General features: G+C 42.2%; 2 protein-coding genes across 2 annotated transcripts; both read left to right on the top strand.

The window, feature by feature from the left end:
* Window positions 1-297: 297 nt before the first annotated feature.
* LOC146524492 (alpha-1A adrenergic receptor-like) lies at window positions 298-11,248 on the top strand. Its single transcript, XM_085181448.1, has 2 exons — window positions 298-1,930; window positions 10,072-11,248. The coding sequence occupies exons 1-2, from the start codon at window positions 967-969 to the stop codon at window positions 10,614-10,616; spliced, it is 1,509 nt and encodes a 502-aa protein (XP_085037574.1). The 5' UTR covers window positions 298-966; the 3' UTR covers window positions 10,617-11,248.
* A 2,316-nt stretch (window positions 11,249-13,564) lies between these two features.
* LOC146524491 (gastrotropin-like) lies at window positions 13,565-14,804 on the top strand. The gene is made up of 4 exons (XM_085181480.1): window positions 13,565-13,717; window positions 13,825-13,985; window positions 14,093-14,182; window positions 14,310-14,804. The coding sequence occupies exons 1-4, from the start codon at window positions 13,651-13,653 to the stop codon at window positions 14,367-14,369; spliced, it is 378 nt and encodes a 125-aa protein (XP_085037606.1). The 5' UTR covers window positions 13,565-13,650; the 3' UTR covers window positions 14,370-14,804.
* Window positions 14,805-16,705: the final 1,901 nt, after the last annotated feature.

The raw sequence follows: 16,705 nt of genomic DNA, 5'->3' as shown, positions 1-16,705 counted from the left end.
TAAAGTGCTTCTGAGAGAGGAACTTGTCTCTGGAATGCGCATGTGCCAGTCCACTAAGCCTGCCACTTCTTCCTAACTTATACCCAAGATGAGATTACTCTGAGGAACTCTTGCATTTTACCAAAATAGGAATATAATTGACGAGAGATACCTGTCATATGAGAGAGGATTGTATGTGATGTGTAATCTACGTTTGAACTTAATCGGTTTGAAGTTGAAGGCTTAACCATCTAAGCTGACTGCTGGAACATCCTGAATATTTACCGCACTGAAACTCAGCATCTCTTACAGTCAGGCACCTTGGCTTAAAATTATGTCATTATTTTCTCTGTCAACAAAACACTTTTTTACCAGCGTACCGCCAAGCAAGCTAGAAGTACCTTTAAAAAAAACTGCACCAACGAGGTTTACTCTCACAAAGTTATGTGGTTGTGGAACTTGTAAATGCCCAGTTAAGCACCCTCCCACAGTGGGGAAAAATAAATCGGACACCAATGAAGTGCTTCACCCAAAAAGCGCGATTCCTCACTGCGTCCTGCAAAGTCAAAAGAAAGAAAGAAAGAAAGAAAGAAAGAAAGAAAGAAAGAAAATGAAGCAACGACACTATGTGCGTATTCTGCGCAATCACGGCTCTTCGTGCAGTGCGTCACGCGCACTTCATAAGCGCGTATTTAGGTATGTTTGGTCAGTATATGGCAACGCTGTGTGCGGAGGAGAAGAGGCAGGAGATGACTGCTGCCCCCCTCACTTCTCCACTAACCTCTCAGGAGAGTGGGGGGAGACGAACTGCATGGGGAACGTACGGCTGCACAATGATCGCTTTTCTCTGATAAAACGTTTGGAAGCGAACTCAAAGAAGCGCAGTGAGCCATGCGCACATAGACCGTTTTGGCAGTTTGTGTTAAAGCCCTTTCTTTAAAGCTACAAGTGGTCTGGAGCCTGCTATGGAGGACTTTGTGAGTCAAAATGAGTCTGAGCATTGACAATGTCACAGACTTATGGAAAAATGGTTCCTCGAAACTCGACGGGGCGTCTTCCCAGTTCAATTTCACTAACAGCTCTGGGGGTAACCATACGGTGCGCAGCGAGATGGACCTCACCCGAGCCATCCCGCTCGGTTTGGTACTCGGGGCTTTCATCGTGTTTGCCATTGCGGGCAACATCCTTGTAATCCTCGCTGTGGTGTGCAACAGGCACCTGCGGACCCCGACAAATTACTTCATCATCAACCTGGCTATCGCGGACCTGCTGCTGGGCACCACGGTGCTGCCTGTGTCAGCCACACTGGAGATCCTGGACTACTGGGTGTTCGGCAGGATCTTCTGTGACATTTGGGCGGCGGTGGATGTGCTGTGCTGCACCGCGTCCATCATGAGCCTGTGCGTAATATCTATTGACCGCTACATTGGAGTGAGCCACCCGCTGCAGTACCCGGGTATCGTGACGGAGAAGCGGGCTCTGCTGGCCATGCTTGGGGTCTGGGCGCTGTCGGTGGTCATCTCCATCGGCCCTCTGCTCGGGTGGAAACAGCCACCGTCGCCGGACGACACGATATGTCCCATCACCGAGGAGCCGTTTTACGCGCTCTTCTCCTCCCTCGGCTCCTTCTACATCCCTCTCGTCGTTATACTGGCCATGTACTGCCGTGTGTACATAGTCGCCAAAAGGACCACTAAGAACCTGGAGGCAGGTGTGATGCGGGAGAGGATGAACTCCAGCGAGTTGACCCTCAGGATCCACAAGGGATCTCAGGTGCACGAGGATACCGGCAGCTCTGGCACGGGGAAGGGCCGCGCGCACCAGGCTAGAAGTTCGCTCACGGTGAAACTGCTGAAATTCTCCCGGGAGAAGAAAGCAGCTAAAACTTTGGGAGTTGTGGTCGGCATGTTTACCCTTTGCTGGCTGCCCTTCTTTCTCGCCTTACCCATAGGTAGGTTCCGTACGTCACTCAGTGGGGGTCTTTTGTACGCCCCACGACTATACTTTTTTTTTTTTTTTTTCTTACATGAAGCAATTTGCAAAAGACATCGACAACCTTTTTTTCCCCTGGAAACCAGTTTAAAAACAGATATTTAATTGGTCAAAAACAGCCTGCAGAAAATAAATGTCAGTCACATAAATGTCTCTGGGAAGCTAAACTGTTGCTGTTAAACGCTGCTGCAGGCATTGCAAATCATATCTGCCGCACACAGAATCTCCTGGGTTGCTCTGCTGTCATTAAACGTCTCGGTGGGCTCTACGGGTTTAGCCATTACTGTTGAAGTAAAACCCCCTATCTTGTAGCAATATGTGACGCAGAATGAATGAATCTATGTCATTGATCTGGCCTAAGCCTCTGTTTATGTCGCAAAAGTTCACCATTTTCCTTTTCTCTTTCCTGTCACTGTCTCTGAAATCAGGGCCCCATTGGAAACGCCAAAACATTTCAAGGAAGTGGAATTCACTGAAAGCTCATCCAAATGTTTTCAGCATAATTCAGTGTCTGATTTGATTTGTTGTTGCACTAAATACATTGTGAGTGGTAGGTGGCCTCTCTCTGCTCTGGTCAGTCATTTCAGAAGCCCGTGGAGCCTGCTGAGGCTCCCGTATGATGCCACTGGCACTGGCGAGCATTCAACAGCACTCTGCCGTGAATGTTTAAAAAACTGCAGTGGAAATGAAGCAATATATTGCAGGCTGAGAAAACATCAAGTCTTTGTTTAGCAGTGGCATTTGGGAGGGGAGGGGGAAATGGCCTCACTGAAAAACAAGCGCTGTAGACAAGAATGTGCCGGATGGTCTGATTGTGTGGGGATTAACCCCACGGTGCCCCCGTGGGTTATATGTATATGTTTGTGTACAGCCATGTGTCTGCATGTGTTCATTTAGCATCGTTATAAGGGAGTGTGTTTATGCACCTGGCTTCAAGCTGCAGCTCATCACGTCCTCTCTCACACACACACACGCAGTGCCTGAGGCAGGATCACTATGCAGTGCTACATGGCAGGGATTATTTTGCCCCAAGGTATCCTGGATGAGATACCGAATGTACATACCAAATGTGATTTTACAAAGTTCTGAATTTGCAGTTTTGAGAGGCTTCTACGCCTACATTCAGGGGTGGACTTCAGAAGGGCCCTCTTTAGGCACTGCCAAAAACCAGCCCCCAAGTTTCTCTTTACAGTCTCTGGTGTAGAATACTAATACATTGTGACAAAGCACCATGCAGTTTTATTTACTGCCCACTTTAAGTGGCTTAAGAGATTCATAAAAGCATCCACAGAGAGAGTACTCTGGCATAGAATGGTGCTACTATATAGTCATGTCAAATCTGGGCACCGAGTTCCCTCTGTTTTCTTTTTAACATATTTTATTTTAGCCTTTATTTTGTTTAGCTTTTATTATGTTGGGACAGTCTAGAGAAGGCAGGAAAGCTGGGGAAGACAAGCAGTAAAAGGCCTCGGGGCGGATTCAAACCTCTGCGTTAGCCTGGGTCGCCTGCTCAACCCAGGGAGCTGAACCGGGGCCCTGAGGCACCTCTATTTTCAGATACAGATTTGTGGGAGATGTTGTTTTGAAGTTAAAGTTTGTCCTGCTCTCTGCTCTCTGGTGTGACTCACGTCTTAAGTCTGATAGGACAGCGGCACTATCCCTGTGTTGATCCGAGCCTCCACCTACAGAGTGGGATTTCCTGTTTCACACTTGTTATTATCCTGCTCCTTCCTCTGCACACTGCCACTGATTCGTATTGTAACTTATGTGGTTGGTGATGTGTGCACGTGTGTGTGCTGGTGTGCAGTGGATGGGTGATGAAATATTTATCCGTGTTTATGTGAATGCACTGCAAGTTATGCTCGTTTTTGCCTTGAGCGATTGTGTCAGCGTGGCTGCAGATGCTTCTGCCTCGTCCATCACTGCAGCTTTTTAAACAATTAAAAGCTTTCAGAGATCAAAGTGAGGCTGGCCAAAAGGAGCCACTGCAACCTCAGATCCATCAAGTTTTAACCTGTGAAGAATTATGTGAACTGTCCCTTAGCTACAGGTCTCGCCTATCTTATGCAACGCCTGTTAATACTGTGGAGTTTATTTTTTTGTCATTGTACATAAATGGCAAGCAGGCAGCAACGGTTCCCACAGTTTGAGTCATTCCTTTTCAGGTTTTAAAGTGTCCTTTTTCCTTTTACGCCTTTAACTTGGAGCAAAAACCTCAGGATTATAAACACAACGTCAAATTTTTTTTAAGTTAGTGTACTCCAAGCCAGCTACTTTGGACGAAAAATCTAACACACACTTGCTGTGAACTTTCAGCATCTGCATATTTGTCGGTAAAAGCGACATACCTAAACTTCGAATGTATCAGCCTATTAGTCTGGCTGTTTCTCTTTTAAAAATGTAACGCTTGCGTTCACTTCAGGTTGGCTTCAGCGAGTTTCCAAAGTTTATTTGATTCTGATTTAGATTTTTCGGGAACAAGATTTAAGAAGTTCAGAGTAGGCACTACAGTGCAAACACAACAATTTGTAAAGGCAACTTTACAGTCATGTAAACATCCCACTTCCATTAATCATGTGCACCAGTGCCTCCTGATGCTTGTTGTGTTGACTCATCTGACAAACTGACCCAGACTGAAGCCGATTTCCAGTCTTTTAATTTTGTGTAAAAACTGGTGTTTTATTTTTCCCTAAAGACTCATTTTCATCCAAATATCTAAGTTAGACTATATCCATCCATCCATCCAGTCCAGGTTTGCACTGGGGGCTGGAGCCTATCCCAGGTGTCATAGGGTGAGAGGTGGAGTAGGGCAGCCAGTACACTCCATGGTTTATTTTTACTGTTGATAACTATATATTTACACTGACTCTGACCTTTCAAATCTCATGTGTCCCTTAAGCAGGTCTAATATATAACACATGCAAGATAATAGCTTAAGGCAACTCTGCAGCAAAAGCTATAGCAACAGGGGTTCACATGCAAATTAAAGTGTTCCAAGGCCACTGTGCACAGAAGCAGATTTTATGATTGTTTACAAATATTTATTTATCTCATGTCTGTGATGAGATGAATTTCATAGTTTTATCAGCTTAATTAGACATTTTCATGCGTTTATCTTATTCATAAACAATTAAAATCTACAAAATCTACAAGATTTACTGAACAACAAAAGTCAATTTTCCCACATGAGTAAAATGAGTGAAGCTCATATTGAATTGCTTGCTAAATAACTGAAAGTAATTCTGAGTTATCAGCGCTGTTACTAATTAATTTCTGCTCCACCGACTAATCAGTTAATTGACTTTTCAGGCCTGCACAGACATAAATGAAGAAAAGGTTTCTTCATATTGTTATTAAAGGGGAAAATGTTTAACTTTAAATAAATATACACACAAATAAATATATTTTAGAACCAGATCGACTGTTATCCTCACACACAAGTTTTTAGTGCTTCATTGCACATATTTTCCCACAGCTCTGTCACAGCCAGCATAGGCACTAATGTCCTGTGAAGGCCTCGCATCGAACAAGCGGTGCAAGCAGCGTGTCTAAATGTGAGAGAATCCAACACCTGAGGTGTTGTTTCCGCATTTTTTGGAGCAGATACAGTTCATTCTGTGGGATTCTCAGACAGCTTCTTTGGCTTTTAAGGCCGCTGAGCTGGCCCGCCTGTGCGCTCCAGGGATAACTCAAATGCTTTTTTGAGGAGGAAAAATAATTAGAGAGCCAAGTGTCAAAGCAATGAAAAAGAAAGGAGGTGGCAGAGCAGAGCAGGAGGTGCCACGGGGTACCAGGGGTGAAGACGAGGGGTCTCTGGGATGTCAGCTCAATTTTCCCAAAATAGCTTCACGCTACGGTTTTCATTGAAAGCAATGCGAGAGGGCAATAATGCTCGTGTCCTCTCAGATCAAGACATATTAATCATATTTGCTGCTGTGTTATGAAACAGGATGTGTGAGAGCAGATTGTGTATGTGTGTGTGTACATGGCACAGAATAGGCATCACTACTTCAATTAGTTAGAATAACAGGATGCCATGTTTTGTTAAGATGTTCCTGTGTTTCAGAGTGAAATATGCGTGTGCCTGTCCTCAGGAAGGAGGTGCAAACATTTCTATTAACAGAAAGGGTGAGGCCACAACCCGCCCACGTTTATCTGTATACTATTGTCCCAGGGCTGAGCCCAACGCCTCCTCTGCCGTTTATACTATAGCCTTTAAACATAAACACTTGAAAGAGGACAAAAATGGACCACGTTCACACAGAACTTAAACACACAAACATGAACCATGTCTGGACGCTGGAAGGTCTGCTGTCAGCCAGCGCTTCCTACACTTTTATCCCACGTTTGTGTTGAAAGGAGACACGGGAACGTGATGGCAAGGTCCCAACTTATACTCTCTGTGGGATGATCGGGATGTTGTTAAAGGGGGTTTCCGAGGATGGAGACGGTGCTTCGTATCTGTTTTGCTTGTGCGGATGCTGCTCTCGGTGTCCAATCCAGATGCACGTGGTGTAGATTTATACAACTGTCGCCCGAACCGAGATGTTACAGAACGTAAGCACGCAAAATATTTAATAATCAGGGTTGATCAGTTTGAAAAGGTTATGGGTGAGGAAAGAATAAGCAGAGTTGTGATGCAGGCAGTCAAATCCTTTTGATTTGCAGCCAGCTACTACACAGAGAAACAGACTGACAAATGGAGATGAATGGAGAGAGACAGACATGGAGAGAAATGAAGGAATGACCGTATTTTAATTCACCAAATCCCCTCCTCTGTATCCCAATCACGCTCATAGCTCACACAGTTATGTAATCACATTTAAGTGGCCAAGCAGAGGGGAAAATAGCATGTGAAAATACCAGCCACCAAGAAGACACCGATTCATCTGGAGTTTATGGGGCCAAGACTCATTCAGACAGCAATCTCATCTCACAGTCTAGCTACCACACACACACACACACACACACACACACAGAGAGAGAGAGAGAGAGACAGCTTCTAGTACTTGGAGCCACTCATTAGGATGAAAGCTGAAAGCGACATTTCCTCATATTGTCAAACAATCACTTTCATCAAGATTACAAATTGTCCAGAGCAGCATGTGCGTGTGCGTGTGCGTGTGCGTGCGTGTGTTTTGGAAAGATCACGTCTGGTTCCATGCTCTCAGAGTAATCGTTAAAGCTGTTGATCTGATTTTCATGAAGAAGTAAGCTGAGGTGTCTCTGCTTGTCAGAGGTAATTTCACACTTGAAAGCCTGAGATCGTGGTGCATCCTCAGCCTATCCAGGAATGTGATATCAATTTAGGAATGTGGGCTGGTGTAAAGAAATGTTGTTTTACTCACATCAGCCTACACACAAACACGCGCGCATACGCACAATGTGTCTGTTTCACACTAATCACGCTGTGCTGTGCTTATTAATCCCCTATTTTAGTCTTCAGGCTTCCCCTCTCACCTCATTAGCTTGTAAGATATCCTTCCTGTATTTAAGCTCAGCCACAGTAGGACAAAAAGCACCACGGGGGGATAGATTAATGCAATTTAACCCAGCCCAGATCCACTTATTATCATACATGGCAAACTTGCCTCATACTCTTTCAGAATGTTGTCATTTCGTTTTTCGTGTTGAGTCTGACCAACGATCACATACGCACAGCTTCAGCCATGTTACCTGTGTAAACACAGACAAGGCCACTAGGCACCGTGCAGAAAGGAGACACTTGTGTTACTAGTGTAACCTCCATAACCTCTTACAGGACAAACTGTCATTTCACTTCAACCTTTTTTCCCCCTTTTCAGACCAGCTCGTCTCTCCCACGGTGCATTTATCTAAAAGGGAATTCAGGGTCAGCTCACCTTTTCTGCCTAAGGAAACACATTATCTGCTTGTGAAGGCCTTCCTAAATACAAGGTTTTCTGTAATGATGAATAACATATGGAACTGACTGTCTTCACATCCTCATCTGGAGACTGCAAATGGTCTAAGAGTAAAAAACCCTGTTTATCTTAATCAGTGCTGCCACCTGTTGGATACGATGCAACATCAATAAAGGATAACTAAACCAGGAAGTCTCAGTAATGTGTAACGAGTAGAAAATGATCTTAAAACGACCTGATTAAATGGCTGTAATCGATCCATGTTGATCACTTTCTGTCAGTTACATTTATTCAGCCTCCAGATGACTCTGAGGTGCCATAGTACACTTTCATATTCCCTTACAGAATATATAAATAACCTCTGCTGACTTTCACAGGAGAGATTCAATCTTCAAATTTGGCAAAAATTAGCATATCATCGCTCAGTATAAATGTAGCTCAGGACTGCATGCTTATTCATGAGTCATTTGGTGAAAACATTTCTTTAGCACAACTTAATACACGTTTTTTCCGACATGTACAAGGTCGTTGGAATCTCAGCTTCGGATGCTTCAGGTGAAAAGGTCAACTTTCACGACTGTGTTTCGAGTGTGGGGGTTGAGTCAGAAGGCGAGTAGTTGCCATGAATCCTGAATCTCTGCTGGTGAAACAGTGAGAACACATGACACTACCTAAAATGAGTAAGGTCTTTGAGTAAACAACACTTTTAGTATGTTAACTGTTGAATTACTCTAGCCATCAGATCAATCTTTAAATTTAAAAAGCTGTTTCAATCCGGCTCAAAAGCCACAACGTTTTTATTTATTATTTTTATTTAACCTTTTTTTATATAGGTAGTCCCATTGAGACCTAATGTCTCATTTACAAGAGAGACTTGTTCATAAAGTTTGCAGAAGCATTGTTTTTATTCTAAATCATTTAATAACCTCAACAGAACCCTGAGAAGGATAAATGGAAGAGGATGGATAGGACATCAACTTAAAAAAAAAAAAATCCCAGAGAGCAATTGAAGAGAAGAAGTGTCATCTCCCCCAAGCTATCCTCAGCCATGCCTTTACCCACACCTCTGGTGTAGACAATTGGCAATTAAGCCTTGGCAACACCCAGAGACTCTTGCACTGCCGCACACTACAAGGCGAGAAGGAGTTGCAGAAGGGTGTAACAAGGTGAACACGCATATCTCTGAAAATAAATCAGTCATTTAAAGACCCAAGTTTTCAAATCTGAATTATATCAGAGATTTTTGATAGTTTGTTTTTACAGTAACAATCAAAATCTAGTTAACAACATTATTTTACTATTAGGATAAGCGTTACTTAATTGGAGTCTAACAGTCAGGAACTCAGCTAATTGGCTTCATTTGTACTGTGCAGGCTGGTTTGCTGAGATTTAATACAAACAAGTGCATACAAACAAGTTAAAAAGCTCAGGGAAAATAGTCAAAACTGAGACGTTAGAATACGTGTAGGGTAATAAAAGAGTTTATGGCTGACACATGTTCTTATATAGAAAAATTGATTTCACTTGAATTAGGATTTGACGGTTTATTTATCTTTTACAAACTACAGAGGTAATAATGAATTCCATTTAGATATAATCAAAAATAAGAACTTACTTGTGTACAGGTCAGAAAACCATGACACTGCCGTCTACTTAGGCCACGCCCCTCAAGTCACTAAACCGCTGCTGTGATTGCGTTAACATCCTTAAAGTGGTAGGCACCCATTTTAGCTCCTAATCACACGGTATCACCTGAGTTATCATTAGGTTATTTAAACTGGCCATTCTAAATTAGCCTTAGGTGTGAATGTGAGTGTGATTAGTTGTCTATGTGTTAGCCAAGAAGCTAGCTAGCTATAATGGGGCCTCTGGACTCCAACCCCTCCACCACCCCGCATTACATTACTGACTGGATAAGAGAAAGAAAATAGAAGGATTGATGTTAGTTTTATGTGAAATAGCCAAAAAACAGAAGAAATTAGGATTTCTGTACGGAGCCGCTGCTCTCTTATTCACAAAGGGCCCCGAAGGCCGGTAGCTCCACATGTTTGATTTGGCAGATTCTGTCAGATCCCAGTTTGTGTCTCCTCCCTGGATCGAAAAAGGATCTTTCACTTGTTGTATTGGAGAATGTGTAGAATGTGTAGGCGACTACATCAGCCATGCTTACTATTCATGACTAAGAGCAGCTTCTCTTTTTACCCCCTGCTGTCCCCAGGGTCTTTTAATGTGCACCTGCGGCCACCTGAATCCCTCTTCAAAGTAATCTTCTGGCTTGGTTACTTCAACAGCTGCCTGAACCCCATCATCTACCCCTGCTACAACCGCGAGTTCAAGCTGGCTTTCATCCGGATCCTGAAATGCCAGTGTCACCAGCGCAAACGTCCCGGCTGGAGAGAGTATAATTACCGTTCCTCCACCTTCAGCTCCTCTGGAAACTCACGCAAAAACTCGACGGACCACAACTCCGGCTGTCTGAACGGAAGCCAGCGTACTCTGCCGTCCTCAGCCAGCCCGAGCCCGAGTTACCTGAGTAAGGGTCTGCCGCCTTGCCCTGAGGGGGAAGCATTATACATCTGGGGAGCTACCACCCCGACTCCCTCCACCCCCAACCTGCTGCCCGGCAGCCCCATCGATTGCCAGCCGAGAGGGGGGAGAACCGCTGAGGAAACTACAGCAGGAGTTTTCTCTTTCTCCTTTGTGAAGAATAAAGATAAGGGAGGGGTCAACAAAGACCTTATTGTGCCTGTTGACAAAGTGTGACTCATTCGTCGTACTAAGATGGGACTTACTGGTTCATTCCTTATAGGGATCACAGTAACAAACAGAGCAGGGAAGGAGGGTTTCACAGGCTTCACTGTACATGGTCCCATGATCATTCATCAGTCAGTGGATTATCATTGTCATAAGCTGTCAATGTAAGTTGAAGAGTACTGACTATGCTGCTGTATCACAGGTATGTTGTTCCATGTTGCTGTAACTGAGATTGAAAGTAGAGTTTCTTTCAGTAGACAGTAACAGCTCTGACACAGTGTTTGCTGCCCTCTTGGGACTGCACACAAATCTGTGCATGCATGTTTGTTTTTTTTATTCAGACTCTAGGAGAAAAGACTGAAAGGACCTCCATCCAGCACAGCCTCTCTATCACTCCCTTTCAGTTACAACTCCACATCTGCTCTGTACAAAGACCGAACGTGTCGAAGAACCCGAGTCGTGTAAAAAGCGTGGAAAGACAAACGATCACTGTTCTGTTGCAGTGACTTGGTATCTTTATGGTATATTGTGGAAATAAAGTATAACCTGTTTTATCTGCTGTGCGCACAATCTTCCCATATCATCTTCTTTGTATGTTTGTAGAAATGTGGTGAATAAATAAAAGTAGAACGTTGCTCGAATGCTGCTTCAAGGCCAACTCTTCATTTCTCACTTTGCTCTGGCAAACAAAGAGCTCACTCAGGTATTATCCGAGGTGTTAACATCAGTCTGATGATAGAAGCGGAAGCAGATGGTGTTTATTAGATTTTTTTTTAAAAAGGTTTTCCTCATTATATAGATAGTTAACGTAAACACAGCTCATGATCGGTTGTCATTAAAGTATTAGTCACCAACTACCAATTAAGAGTGTGATAAATCAGATTTTTTTAGAAGATATAAAAGAGAGGATCCAATACTGGAGACAGAAACATAAAGAAGATCAGAAAAGTGCAAAAAAAAACCTCAAGAACAAAAACTAACACAGAACTCAGGGGATTGTCTGCACTTTTGTCAAATAATTCAACACATACAAGTAATCATTACACATATTTAAAGATTTATTATGTTAATTTATCTGCTTCTCATACGCTATTACATTAGCAGCAAAAATGATCCAGCAGTTTAATTTTTATCTACTAAAAGATGCAAAATCCACCTTTTTATTTTGTCCTTTATGTATTTCATAAAGATGACCCTGATGAAGGCCACAAGCCGAAACGCGTTGGTCAATTATTAAAGTTGTTCATCTTCCCTCAAGTGTTGCTGGAGTTCCTGCTTTGTGTATTTCATAAAGTCACACTTCCTGGAACTTTCCTTGACAGTCGTTGGTCCTTTCCACCAATGATTCAAAGCAGGCTTTGTCTGTGATTCATTACAGGTACAAAGACACACAGTTACACTGTTTGATTTGTAATAAGGGTAAAGTAGTAAAGTATGGTATTGTCACGTCACAGCATCCTGGCATACCCTGCACCTTTCCCAAAAACTGAGATAGGCTCCGGCTCCTCGCTCTGCAGGCCTAAGCTGGATAAAAGAAGAAGCTGGCTGGCTGGATGGATGGATGGATGGATAAAATACAAATTGAGCAATATCCACCCACCAGCATGTCTATAGATCACCAACACATCATCAAACGCATTAATAATAATAATAATGGATTGCATTTATATAGCGCTTTTCGGGACCCCTCAAAGCGCTTTACAATACCACTATTCATTTTCACATTCATACACTGGTGAAGGCAAGCTACAGTTGTAGCCACAGCTGCCCTGGGGCAGACTGACAGAAGCGGGGCTGCCATATTGCGCCATCGGCCCCTCTGGCCATCACCAGTAGGCGGCAGGTGAAGTGTCTTGCCCAAGGACACAACGACCGAGACTGTCCGAGCCGGGGCTCGAACCCGCAACCTTCCGATTACAAGACGAACACCCAACTCTTCAGCCACGATCACCCCAGATTTAAAGAATCTGTACAATCCACATAGGAAGCTGTTTAAAAATAACAAGATAACAAAGTGATTTTACTTTGTAATTTAAAAAAATGCTAATAATTTACATGGATTTTACCACTTAGTACAACACAGTACATTCAGCACTTCGAGAGAGATCAGCTGTGTATTCTGCTTCAGAGTGGAAGGTGAGTGGAGCTTACAAAGAGTTGCAGGTAGCAGAGGAGGAAATAAATTAGCACTGCGTTTCACTCTTTATTACCAGCTGAAATGAAGCCATCGCTCTCGCAAAGGTCCAAGATTTAACACATTCAGGTGAGAGGGCTTTAACATCTTATTCAGCAGCCTTGTTTTCACCTTATTTTCACCTCCTTTCAAGATTAAATACCTTCTTGATTGCAAGCACCAAGAGAAATGTGCAAACGTCTTGCATGTTTCTTTTTATTCATTTTAATAAATCTTTTTCAGAAAAATGTCACATATTCAGTCTCAGGTGTGAATATTCTGGCATCTTCCTTTTATACTTAACGGTGATATAAAAAATATATATTACTTGTTCTGTGGAATTGGATTTCACTTTTTTGCTGTTTTTTAGCCACCAAACATACTTTTTTTTTCACAGCACAGCAGTAGAGATCAGACAGGAAAGCAGAAAGAGAGCAAGGGGGAATGACACGCAGTTTTTTTTTCCCCATTATTTCTCTATAAATCCACAAAACAGTAGCTTCTACTTTCATTTGAAGGAAGTTCTTTTCTGGTGTAAACTGCTGAACCTCACCTGAACGACCTCCTTTGACATGATGCTGGCATTAGGACATACTGTGTTTATCTTCTGTTTTACTACACCACATGTTCAAACATGCAGATGTCCTTTTTTACATCAGCGAAGGGCTGGAAAAACCTGATACAGGCAGGAGCGTGGACATACCTTGCAGCTTGTGACACTAGTCTTAGGAAAAATACCACGTGTGGGGGTGACACATTGTGAGAAACGTGTAAGTGGAAAGGAACAGAAAGGTGGTTCAACGGGAGCAGGCCACTCCTTTCTTGACTCAAGAACTCCTTCCCTTTTTTTATTTCTGCTCTTTTGGCATCATGGGGTTCAGTGGGAAATATGAGCTTGAGAGTCAAGAGAATTATGAGGATTTTCTGGAAGCAGTTGGTATGAGGATACTTTTTTTTTTAAGCCACAAATGAACTAATGTCAGGCATCATTTGTTTACACTTTGTTGGACTTCTTGCTCCGGGATTTAACCCACTTGTTCACAGGTCTTCAAAATGCCAAGACAGACCACAAGGCGGTGACTGAAGTGGTGCAGGACGGGAATAACTTCACCTGGACACAAACCATCCCGAACTGGACCTGGTCCAATACATTTATTGTTGGTCAAGAATGTGAGCTGACGACGATGACAGGATCCAAATTCAAGGTGAGGAACTAAAATGCACAGAGAAAACTTAGGATTTGCAGCTGACAGTGTTCACAACTTTTAATGAAACCTTCATGTAACCAAAGCTCCACGATATTTTTCTTAAGGCGCCTGTAACTATGGAAGGCGACAAGATTTCATGTCAGTTCCCTCAGTACCTCTTCACAGCAGAGATCGTTGATGACAAGCTAGTAATGGTAGGAGAAGAAGGCACTTATTCACTGCACTTTTTGAATGAGATTAATAATCCCTTAAATAAATCCATTTGCTCTTTTAATACCAGATTATCTTTAATCCTCTTTTTTTTCATTTTTGCGTATGCAGACTTGTGTAACTCCAGGAGAGAAGGGTGTAACCTTCAAAAGAATCAACAAGAGGATCTAACACCGCGAGACTCAACACGCTTGGATGGAAAAGAGGCTGCAGAAGGTGAAGCATGACAGTGCCTGTTAAATGGGCCGAGGAAGAGCGTCGCTGGACCTCACGGGTCTGAAATTTAGGCCCAACACAGCAGAAGTGGCCAAACAACATTATGTACTGTATTTTTAAACATGTTCATCTGTAACAGTGTTCATTTTTGATCCAGTGAACATCTCCTGTTTTACCTTCAAAGTGCTAATGATCTGCCACTGTGCTCTGATTTTGAAAGTCAACAGATTTTCCATCCACTTCCTTTATGTGTTGTTTTACAGCCTTTTTTTTTTTTTACTTGTATGTCTCATTCATGTGAAATCATAAGCATAGGGTGATCTCTTACATCACCTTATGCTGAATGATTTTTTCATGACTATTAAACTATGATTTGAATAACTAACAGAATACTTGATCAGTTTTTAGGCAGTCTTTCTGACTGCTCTGTCCGCTGTCTTCTTGTGATGTGAAGAACAGCACAGGCTGAACTCACACTGACATAAAGGCCTTTATTATTACGATTATTAAAGTCACACTTTACCCTCTGATTCTAACGCTGCAAGCACACAGCGACCTTAAGGTGTTGTTATTTGGTCTCTAACTCTGTTCAAACTTGCGAGACCTTGTTCCGTAATTACAGAGCGTCCTGTGAAAGATCATCATTCTCATCTTTCTTTACCAGTGAATGAAACTCGCTTACGCAGTGCAATCTTCCACAGCTGGTCTCGAAGAACAGAAGTAAAACCACATCTGCTGACAGAGAGAGGAAAATGAGTCTTTTGCTCATATTACACCACAGTCTGTGCATCTGATGCTTTTTCAGTTTCCCTTCCTTTCAAAACATGTTATCTTTTTTTATGCATTAACACATAAAGCACTTCGTTTAGCTTATGATATGAATCGTCAGGCTGAAATCCACAGTGCACCTTAACAAAGGCATAAACAAGCGGTACAATAATTTTAATAACTTCCTCGGAGTCTTTTATTATCTTCATATTTTCCCTGAAACTTGACGGTGATACCACAGAGCTGATGCGCTGATGAACAAGATAAACTGCAGAAGAACTTCTGCAGCATCAGTTTTTAAAGTGCAAGGTTTCCTGTCATTTTCATCACTTCCTTTTTGTGTCGAAATGATTCTTGAACTCAAAGTCAACTTCTCTTTTACTCTCTTTACTTTATACTGTAATAAACTCAGTTAAGCGGAAAAGCAAATTCAAAGCAAATTCAATGCCAGTTTAACAAATGGGAAAATATATTTCTGTGCACATTTGATACATGAAAACCCGAGGAGGGACAGATATCATAAATACAACCCCATACACATGTGTGCAAAATAAACCTGCTAGTAAAGATTGCTTCTTTAATCTTTTTTGTAGTTTGTGGTGTTTTGATTCATCAAAACTATTAATTAACCATTGACGTGGGACATTAAGTATTTACATCTGTGCTTCTCCCCATCCCATTAGGTTTTAGTGGGATGATGAGAGGTAACTGATGCTACATCTCCTCTTCCAGTTCTGCCTTACCTTGTACATTATGTTTTCCAAAATAAATGATTTTTTTTAGTCATAGATAAAGGACCAAGTCCATTTCTAAAACCTCTAGAGTGAGGAAAGACTGAAACAGCACAGTTTAGTAGTGAGAAAAATCGCGATTGTTCGGTTATTGCACGTCTAGTCCGTCCGATTCACCCTCAGCATGTGGTTTTGTGGCTGTTGGTTTTAATACGACTTTTGTGCTCGACACGCCAGGCTACAGGTGCGTTTCTCTAATCTCACCACTAGGAGGTGCCCTATTTCTTCATAAAAACAGAAGAGTTTGGCTTTTAAATCAATTTCTCGGCGTAGAGTAAAAAAGATTTCTATCTTTGCAAGAGAAAAAAAAAATTCAGTCTGTTTCGAAACACTATGGGAATTATTTGCCTTAATAATGCAAATGATTTTTTTTTTTTTAAAAATACAAAGGAAAGTAAATATAGTTGAAAAAAACTTTTATCAGTCTTATAAGACCGGGCTGTGTTCACTTGGACAGTCGCAAATGTATAAGAAGTATTTATGCATATATACTTCTAATGAAATTCTATATCAATGGTACATTTCATCATGAAAGAGAAAAAACAGAACCACTGTAATCACCATCTATAATCTGTCAAGTTTTAAGCTCGTGTGTGGTTAAAATCCCGCATATGATGTCATATCATAAGGTTCCTATCATGTAGCTGGGCTTTTTTATTGAGCATAACATCAAACATGTGGGTTTTTTTCATGTCATGTGTACTTATGTGGAGGGGGGGTGGGAGGCGTATT

The sequence above is a fragment of the Neolamprologus multifasciatus genome, chromosome 2 (genome assembly GCF_963576455.1).
Source record: "Neolamprologus multifasciatus chromosome 2, fNeoMul1.2, whole genome shotgun sequence".
Classification (NCBI taxonomy): Eukaryota; Metazoa; Chordata; class Actinopteri; order Cichliformes; family Cichlidae; genus Neolamprologus; species Neolamprologus multifasciatus.
The sequence above is the reverse complement of the archived record's forward strand: the minus strand, read 5'-3'. Positions and strand labels throughout refer to the sequence as shown.

Excerpts from the sequence above, each read along its gene's own strand:
- LOC146524492 (XM_085181448.1), top strand. The coding sequence starts at position 967 with ATGAGTCTGAGCATTGACAATGTCACAGACTTATGGAAAAATGGTTCC. Across the intron at positions 1,931-10,071 it reads CTTTCTCGCCTTACCCATAG|GGTCTTTTAATGTGCACCTG; the intron begins GTAGGTTCCGTA and ends TGCTGTCCCCAG.
- LOC146524491 (XM_085181480.1), top strand. The coding sequence starts at position 13,651 with ATGGGGTTCAGTGGGAAATATGAGCTTGAGAGTCAAGAGAATTATGAG. Across the intron at positions 13,986-14,092 it reads TGACAGGATCCAAATTCAAG|GCGCCTGTAACTATGGAAGG; the intron begins GTGAGGAACTAA and ends ATTTTTCTTAAG. Across the intron at positions 14,183-14,309 it reads TTGATGACAAGCTAGTAATG|ACTTGTGTAACTCCAGGAGA; the intron begins GTAGGAGAAGAA and ends TTGCGTATGCAG.